Genomic DNA, 9670 nt, shown 5'->3' with positions numbered 1-9670 from the left:
TAGGCATATACCCTGAGGAAACCAAAATTGAAAATGACACATGTGTATCGCATTTTTCACTGCAGCACTATTCACAACAGCTAGAACCTGGAAGCAACCTAGATGTCCATTGACAGACGAATGGCTAAGAAAGCTGTGGTACATATACACAATGGAATATTACTCAGCTATTAAAAAGAATGTATTTAAATCAGTTCTAATGAGGTGGATGAAACTGGAGCCTATAACAGAGTGTAGTAAGTCAGAAAGAAAAATACCAATACAGTAAATTAATGCATATATGTGGAATTTAGAAAGATGGCAACGATGACCCTATATGCAAGACAGCAACAGAGACACAGATGTAAAGAACAGTCTTTTGGACTCTGTGGGAGAAGGCGAGGGTGGGATGATTTGAGAGAATAGCATTTAAACATGCACATAATCATATGTGAAATAGATCGTCAGTCCAGGTTCAATGCATGAGACAGGGTGCTCAGGGCTGGTGCACTGGGATGACCCTGAGGGGAGGGATGGGATGGGGAGGGGGGTGGGAGGGAGGGTCAGGATGGGGAATACATGTACACCCATGGCTGATTCCTGTGAATCTATGGCAAAACCACCACAATACTGTAAAGTAATTAGCCTCCAAATAAAAATTTTAAAAATTTAAAAAAAGAAGTTGTGGTACATACACACAATGGAATATTACTCAGTCATAAAAAGGAATGCATTTGAGTCAGTTCTAATGAAGTGGATGAACCTAGAACCTATTAAACAGAGTGAAGTAAGTCAGAAAGAGAAAAATAAATATCATATTCTAACGCATATATACAGAATCTATAAAAATGGTACTGAATAATTTATTTACAGGGCAACAATGGAGAAATAGACATACAGAATAGACTTATGGACATGAGGAGATGGGAGGAGAGAGGGTGAAATGTCTGGAAAGAGTAACATGGAAACTTACATTATTATATGTAAAATAGACAGCCAACAGGAATTTGCCGCATGGCTCCAGGAAACTCAAAACAGGTGCTCTGGATCAACCTAGAGGGGTGGGATGGGGAGAGAAATGGGAGGGAGGTTCAGAACAGAGGGGCTATATGTATACCTATGGCTGATTCATGCTGAGGTTTGAGAAAAAACAACAATATTCTGTAAAGCAATTATCCTTCAATTAAAAAGTAAACTTAAAAAAAAAAAAACCTCTGGTTGCTTAGCTCCAAAAAGAGAATTAAAAATTAAATGATACTGCAAGCATGAATATGCCTGAAAACACAAATGAGATTCATTTATGGACCAACTATACTCGAATGGAAACAATAATGAATTTGCTCAGACAGGGAATTTGTTTATTAAAGATGAACATCTGTGAAATTCTAGGCAGCAGAGGTTACATATATTACAGGTATTAATTTTGGTAAACACAGAAGACACCTTTAACCCTCCAAAAAGATGTTATGCAGAAAACAATTCACCTTAGATTTCCTCCAATATTTACTATTCCAGTGAACTGTTGTGGAAAATCATGTTAATTTCCCAAAGGCCTTTGGACAGATTTCAAAAATTTGAATGTTTAAATGCAAGTGATTGCCAATTACTAAAAATTAATGACTTCTCATGCTGAATAATGCATGCACTTAGCAGGAGGACTTTAACAATAACACAGTGTTGTCAGTTTTGAATGCAGTCTTGCCTTAGCTGCCGGGCACATGAAGGCAAGCAAATTTAAAAGCAACCCTCTCCACCCTGACAAGGTGCAGGTTAGTGTGTTTAGCGAAGTCTTTAGTGCAAGAGAGATAAGCTGTTTATTTTATGCTTAATATTACACTATATGGATGCACTTTAATTAATTCAACCATTGATGGATATTTCCCACTATTATAAACAACAATGCTTTTGACCATATACATTTAGCCTTACATTCTGATGCTTTAATTTCTAGGGGAGAGATTACAAGAAGTGGGTTAGCTGGGCCAAAGAACATTTATAAATATTCTTAATTTTAGCAGAAACTACTTGCATGTATTTTTTAAATTAGGACTAAATGAGGAGAGACGTTTTAAAAATGCAATCACCTAACTACAAGTCAACCATCTCACTAATCTCACTTCAAATGCTAAGTATGCTTAAACACTGCTTTAAGTAGAGAACTGGGTTCTTAACCTCTCATTGGCAGTGCTTTTGATGTTGAAAATTCCACGGTTTATTGTTTCAGAGCATCTTGTATCAGTATTTTCAGTCTGGTATTCCCTCTTGTACTAGAAAGAAGCAGTGGTTTAAATTGACTCTGTGCCACTGTCTCTGAATTCTGAGTGCCACTTTTATCTGTCATTCCTTGGTCCCTTTTTGCAAGGAGAGCTTGATTGTCTGCACTCTCTGAAAGTATTTTTATTGGTATCTTTCCCGCATTCTTTTTCTCCTTCTAATCTTAAAGATCCCTTTATTTGCTGTTCTTCAAATTCAAAAATAACAAATGCTTGTTATGACCAGTGAAACAATGCAAACAAGCAATTGAAGAAATGTATAAAGACAAGGCTAATCATTCACACCTCGACCTCCTGATGTGATCAATATTAACAGGCTGCTGAGGCGCCTTTCACAACTCCCTTTGCTCATTACCAACAGATCAAACATATGTGCACATATATAAAATTGTTTGTTTTCTGCAAAGCATAATCACACCATACACAGTATTCTGCAACTTGTTTCACTTAACTAAATATGTATGTGTGTGTGTATAGATATAGGTCATCGCTGGTGGCTCAGTGGGTAAAGTCTGCCTGCAATGCGGGAGGCCCAGGTTCAGTCCCTGGGTTGGGAAGATCCCCTGAAGCAAGAAATGGTAACCCATTCCAATATTCTTGCCTGAGAATTCCATGGACAGAGGAGCCTGGTAGGCTACAGTCCATGGGGTTGCAGTCGGACATATACATACATAGTCGGATATACACACATATACACACCTCACACACACACACGTGAGGTGGTTGTGGTTTAGTCAATATACATGTATTAATATATATGTGACAATAGACAATATATGTCATTTAACAAAATATAGTGGAGATACTCTGCAGTCTTAAGCTCTTTTCCAGTTCTAAAATTTATTTTTGTATTGCTTTGGAGAACGTGCCACCATGTATCTGTAATGGATTATTTAACGTCTTTCTTCCCAGCTACACTGAGAGTTCCTTAAAGGCAGGGGGCTAATTTTATTCACCATTGTATCTCCAGAATTTAGGGTAGTACTGCCAGGATAGTGAGTGCCTAAAATCTATTTGTTCATTGTTTCAGTGCTTCCTGAAACTTTCAGTCCACTTAAACTGGGTCACTGTCCATATTCAAATATGTGTCTTTAGGAACTCAGGGCTGGGTAAATCACCACTCAAAGTTATTTGGATGGAACCTGGTGACAGTACATTTAAAAAATGTGTAAGATTTTGTGCTTTTTATCAAAAACCCCTTTATGTCACAAAAATGAATTTTAAGAAAGCTCACGTTTAGCAGAAAGCGAGCTCTACACTTGTAATTAGATTTGAGTTCTAGTTCCTCTTATGCCGTTAATTACTCTGTGATCTTTAGAAAGTTCCTTACCCTTCATTTCCGGTCCTGGTTCCTCATCTGTTGTTTTAACATTCATTAATTCCACAAATATATACTGTCCACGGCGTGCTGGTACTAAGGCTAGTGATACAGGGGTGAGTAGCGTACAGCTAATAGCTAGCGAATGCTTACTCTAGGCTTGGTCTTTTGCTAATAAGAGTCAAAGGCACTATCTCATTTAATCTTCTATGAGATAGCACTACCGTGATACTTTCTGTACTTTACAGAGGGGGGAACGGAGGCATAGCGAGGTGAAGTAACCTTCCCAGCATACCAAATGACGCGGTGAAGACTACTGGACTCCGGACAGTGGGGCTTCAGATACTGTTCCAATAACCTTAGCGACTCCTCGCCCTCATAATTTGGTGACTGTTTCAGTGGTCTGCATTTAACTTCAGCCCAGGGGTACTGGATGGAGCACCCTCTTGGTGCAACGTCTCAAGAGTTCGTCAGAGAAACCAATGAGAGACCTGACCCGAGCTCGGTCGGATGGAACGCTCTGCCTCGCTCCGCAGTTTCCACGCCCGGTAGGTGCGGCGGTGGGAGGTGTCGGCGGGTCGTACGTGCACACGCACGCCTCTCTGGGCGTCCCGTTTGGTATGGGCCAGCGTCCGGGTCACGCCAGCCCGACGCGCTTCTCGGAACTCGGCAGGGGGCGGGGAGAAAAGGCGCGCTCCGTGCGCGCCGGCCCTTCCGACGTCGGTGCGGCGGGAGGCCCGGCCCCCTTCCCGCGCCGTCGTGGCGGCCACTTCCTGGCCCTCCCCACCTTTTGCGAAACCAACGAGAGGACACCGCCTGCATCTAGAGCAGCCCAACCGGGAACGTAACCGAGTGGCGCGCGAACGTGAGAGGAAAGCTCTGCGCGGCTGCGCTTTCCCGCCCCTGAACCGTTCTAGACGCGGGTGAGTGCTGGGGCTTCGGCCCGCACCTGGAGCTGCCCGCGGAGCAGCCCCCGGAACGACCCCGCCCCTCTCCAGGGTAGGCCTGGGCCCTGGCTCACTCCCAGCATGCTCCACGCGAGGTGCCCCGGCAGGTCCGGTGGGAGGAACAGTGAGGGGGAGAGATTGAGCGCCAGCTTCCTAGAGGCGCTCCGTCTGCCCCTCCTTGGGGTCTTGGGTTGACCATGTTCTCCCCCTCACTTCTGTTCTCCGTTTCATTCTCCTCCCTTTTTCCATACTCCACCCCAACCACCTTCATCTAAAGAGACTCGTATGGAAAACCACTCTGGTAGTTTCTGCCTTGTTTGTCCCCGTGTACAGTTTTAAGTTTCCCTCCCCTCTGCACCAAAATCCTATCACGCGCATCACATATCATGTGCTACTCCTTAGGAAAATTTGTGCAAATGACTTTAAGTAGTATCCCCATCAAGAAGAATTCTGACATCCATATGCCATTATCAAGCTAAGAAACACTACTGAATTATCATATATTGACCAGAAATAATATGAAATGCCGAAGACCTATATAAAAGAATTCATTTTGCAGTGCATCTGACAATTCTTCTTGTTTCCTGTCAATTCTCTTTTCCTTATTAGAGCTGTGTTTGTTGACCGAGTTCTGTGAGTGACACAGAAAAGCTGTCCTGCCTCTTTCCCCACTCCCCCACCCCTGCTTAAGAATTCCGTCTGTCAAGCTATTCCACACCTGGTCCTTCAAAGGTAATGGAAGTCAAAGTCCATTTCCTCTAAAACCAAGGGATGGTGTCCTTGAGGCAGTATGGTGATGTTAGATGCAAGATCTTACATGTCTGTTCATTTATAGGAAAACAGGGTTATTCTGTAACTTGTTCATTATCAATAATATGGATAGAAGCACTGTTGAGGTCATTATTCTGTACTAAAAAAAAAAAAAACGTTAAACTGCTGTCAGGATATCTGATTTCTAGTTCATTTCTACTACTAACCGTGACTTTGGGTCAGTTACCTAACCTCTGTGGACCCTGTGTTTCCCTATCTGTAAAATGAGAAAAGCGACATTAAGTATTTTCTAAGCCCACTTTGAACTGCAAGGAGAGCCAACCAGTCCATTCTGAAGGAGATCAGCCCTGGGATTTCTTTGGAAGGAATGATGCTAAAGCTGAAACTCCAGTACTTTGGCCACCTCATGTGAAGAGTTGACTCATTGGAAAAGACTCTGATGCTGGGAGGAATTGGGGGCAGGAGGAGAAGGGGACAACAGAGGATGAGATGGCTGGATGGCATCACTGACTCGATGGACATGAGTCTGAGTGAACTCCAGGAGTTGGTGATGGACAGGGAGGCCTGGCGTGCTGCGATTCATGGGGTCCCAAAGAGTCTGACAGGACTGAGCGACTGAACTGAACTGAACTGAAGCCCACTTTCAACTTTAAGAGACAAAGGGAAAAATCTAAGTAGCTCAGAACATTCCTTGTGGAGATGGAGAGGAGATTGGGAAATTTTCAACAGTTGTATTTAATGTTGACTTTCTTTTAATTTCTAATTGAAATCAAAGTGTAGACTTTTTACTTCTCCAGAGAAAAAACAGATGCCTTTGGAGGAAATAAAAACGTTCATTAATGGTCCCCAAATAATTTAACTGTTTTCCTTATGGGCTTTTATTACATCAGTTAGTTGAGATACTGTGTTGGAAGTCATTTAGTCTTAGGAACAAGAGGCTAAATATTAACAAATATGGTATCAATTCCAAGAAATTTGCTTTAGATGTACTCAAAACACCTGGTAGCATTAGATTGAGAACAAAAGCCAGCACAGATACCACTGGTGATATAGCAACTGTTAAGTGGTTTTATTTTGTTCAGTTTAAGGTTTTCTTGTAAAAGTCCATTTATAGCTACAGAGGTATTTAAATAATATAATGCAAGCTTGTGAAACAAAATTCCTTTCAAGAGGACGATGGACAGACTACCTCTGTAACATTGGTTTCTGGGGTCAGTGCTTTAATTCAGTACTTGGTTAATTAAATCCCCATAGATGAAGTGCAGAAATAGCCTCGCAGAAAATTCTACGGCTGTGTGGTATTTCTGCAAAGTTCCAGTTTATACCCAGAAGTAATCAGATACCATTGGAAGCAAAAAATTCTTAAGATTCTCTTGTACTAGTTGCAACTGATTCCATGTCAAACCTGGGAGCCTTTTTTTCCTTAACATTAAGAGCCAAATGTAAGTATAGGGGAACTATCAAATCATTAGACTAATACTTTTCTATTAAGTATCCTAAAGTTCTTTTTCTTCTTTATAGGAAAAATGCTTTCTGAAAGCAGTTCATTTTTGAAGGGTGTAATGCTTGGAAGCATTTTCTGTGCCTTGATCACTATGCTAGGACACATTAAGATTGGTCATGGAAATAGAATGCACCACCATGAGCATCATCATCTCCAAGCTCCTAATAAAGAAGACATCTTGAAAATTTCAGAAGATGAACGCATGGAACTCAGTAAGAGCTTTCGGGTATACTGTATCCTACTTGTCAAACCCAAAGATGTGAGCCTCTGGGCTGCAGTGAAAGAAACTTGGACCAATCACTGTGACAAAGTAGACTTCTTCAGTTCTGAAAATGTTAAAGTGTTTGAGTCAATTAACATGGAAACAAATGACATGTGGTTAATGATGAGAAAAGCTTACAAATACGCCTTTGATAAATATAGAGACCAATACAACTGGTTCTTCCTTGCACGCCCCACTACGTTTGCTATTATTGAAAACTTAAAGTACTTTTTGTTAAAAAAGGATCCATCACAACCTTTCTATCTAGGTCACACTGTAAAATCTGGAGATCTGGAGTATGTGAGCATGGAAGGAGGAATTGTCTTAAGTATAGAATCAATGAAGAGACTTAACAGCCTTCTCAGTATTCCTGAGAAGTGTCCTGAACAGGGAGGGATGATTTGGAAGATATCTGAAGATAAGCAGCTTGCCGTCTGCCTGAAATATGCCGGAGTGTTTGCAGAAAATGCAGAAGATTCTGAAGGAAAAGATATATTTAACACCAAATCTGTTGGGCTTTTTATTAAAGAGGCAATGACTAATCACCCAAACCAGGTAGTAGAAGGATGTTGTTCAGATATGGCTGTTACTTTTAATGGACTGACACCTAATCAGATGCATGTAATGATGTATGGGGTATACCGTCTTAGGGCATTTGGGCATGTTTTCAATGATGCATTGGTTTTCCTACCTCCAAATGGTTCTGACAATGACTGAGAAGTGAAACAAGAGCGTGTATATGATCGCCGGACAAGACGTGTGTTGTTGTTATTTGTAGTAACAACTGCATATATATCCAACACAGCAGTATGTTTCTTTTTTTGTTTTCTTTTTCAATTTGGTGGCACTGATTTATTCCCACATCGAAGTTTAGTAGTACATTTTAAAATAGGGTGGATTTTTTTTCTTAAAAAATATGATAATTTCAACTGTGTTGGAAAGAAATGTCTTAAGAATAATAATTTTACAAATAAAGGATATATTTATAAGTAATATATGTGATAAATTCTAAATTATGAACATTAAAGTCTGTGTGGCACCTTTTTTTTGCTGATTGGTTAAAAATTTAACATGTCTTTTTAGCTTGCTAAGATATCCAAATGAAATCTCTAATTTCGAATCTGTGATTAAAGTAAAACTTTTAGCTATGTGTTTCTGTTACTTCTAATGTTGGTTTATGTTCTAAGCCCTCATAAGTGCCAATGGATTTGTTTTCTCAAAATACACAACCAAGCAACCAAGAGAATGTTCCCAACCCCTGTTAAAGTAAAAGTTGAAATCTGTCCCTGAAATTGAAGATTACTTACAAAGGTTAATAATTTTCCTGGGAGCTAGTTTAGTGGCATTCCTCGGCATATACAATTTCTCTATCCATATACTGAAATTGGAGTGGTGACCATAAAGAATGTAACGTCATTTAACTGCATTGTTTCGCAGTTAATCAAGCTCTCGGCTATGGCTTGAATAAAAATATACCAGTTGAGATTGATTTGCTCCTGCAGAGCAAGTGAGTTCGGCGGAAATATCCTTTGTTGTTGTTTAATTTGTTCTGAGACCCCATGGACTGTAGCCCACTAAGCTCCTCTGTCCATGGGAGTTCCCAGGCAAGAATACTGGAATGGGTTGCCATTTTCTTCTCCAGGGGATCTTCCAACCCAGGGATCAAACCCAAGTTTCCTGCATTACAGGCAGATTCTTTACTGCTGAGCCACCAGGGAAGCCCCTTTGTGCTTAGTCTCACAGTCGTGTCCAACTCTTTGCAACCCCATGGACTGTAGCCCACCAGGCTCCGCTGTCCATGGAATTCTCCAGGCAAGAATAGTGGAGTGGGTTGCCATGCCCTTCTCCAGGGACGCCCCTTTAAATCTCCTTTAAAGAACTCCTTTTGGTAGTCTGGCAGTTTCATTTACTTGGGTTGAATCTGCCCTGGTTTTTGTTTACCTGTTCAAATTTTGAGATTTTTTTTTTTGCATGTTCTTGATTGTATCATATGTTGATTGCACCTGTTTGGTGTGGAGGCCTTAGCCTCACCATTCACCTCGGACTACTATGCCATTTGCCTGATTTCACTGGCTACCTAGAAGCTTTAAGGATGGTAGATACAATAACTTCTGTCTTCATAAATTTGTGAAATACTTGGAGCTGATTTGCCCTCTAATTGGGCCTGCACATGCCATATTAAGTCAGATCCATAAGCCTCCACAGGGTGTAAGACCATGACATTTTAGAGATCAATTTTTCTTGTAACTGGCCTCATGATGTTCATAGTCTCCCACAGCTTTTGTAAGCCAGAAAGATAATTTCCTTAAGAGGGCCTTGGGCTACAAATTACCAATCATCAGAGTAGTGTGTAAAGCCCTTTGTTTTGATCTGTACAATCTTCCTCATTGGGGCTCTTGGTTAAGATGAAAGGTTATTAATTTTGAAAAATAATAAAAACCATTTTATCAAGCACTGTAATATGTGGTCTCAGATGTAATTACTACAAATCATATTCAGTGAGTATAATGATGCACAGTATCTCACTAAGTGTGACACCCAGTTTATAAGTATCACCTTGCCCCCAACACCAATATATTAAAATTTTTTCTAGTGCATTATCACCTTCAATTACAT

The 9670-nt window shown here is 40.7% G+C and overlaps 1 protein-coding gene across 3 annotated transcripts; it reads left to right on the top strand.

Annotated features, from left to right (window-relative positions):
* The first annotated feature begins 4311 nt into the window (after nucleotides 1–4311).
* Nucleotides 4312–8543, top strand: C1GALT1C1 (C1GALT1 specific chaperone 1). 3 transcript variants are annotated; one of them, XM_005700347.2, is made up of 3 exons: nucleotides 4321–4493; nucleotides 5127–5249; nucleotides 6810–8204. In XM_005700347.2, exon 3 carries the CDS (start codon nucleotides 6815–6817, stop codon nucleotides 7769–7771), a length of 957 nt encoding a protein of 318 aa, XP_005700404.1. In that variant the 5' UTR covers nucleotides 4321–4493; nucleotides 5127–5249; nucleotides 6810–6814; the 3' UTR covers nucleotides 7772–8204. The 3 variants fall into 3 exon arrangements, with proteins under 3 accessions (XP_005700406.1, XP_005700404.1, XP_005700405.1); XM_005700348.3 differs by having other exon boundaries at nucleotides 4351–4569; XM_005700349.3 differs by lacking the exon at nucleotides 5127–5249 and having other exon boundaries at nucleotides 4312–4493; nucleotides 6810–8543.
* Nucleotides 8544–9670: the final 1127 nt, after the last annotated feature.

Source organism: Capra hircus (assembly GCF_001704415.2).
Source record: "Capra hircus breed San Clemente chromosome X unlocalized genomic scaffold, ASM170441v1, whole genome shotgun sequence".
Classification (NCBI taxonomy): domain Eukaryota; kingdom Metazoa; phylum Chordata; class Mammalia; order Artiodactyla; family Bovidae; genus Capra; species Capra hircus.
The sequence above is the reverse complement of the archived record's forward strand: the minus strand, read 5'-3'. Positions and strand labels throughout refer to the sequence as shown.

Coding starts and splice junctions, on each gene's coding strand:
- C1GALT1C1 (XM_005700349.3), top strand. CDS start 6,815: ATGCTTTCTGAAAGCAGTTCATTTTTGAAGGGTGTAATGCTTGGAAGC.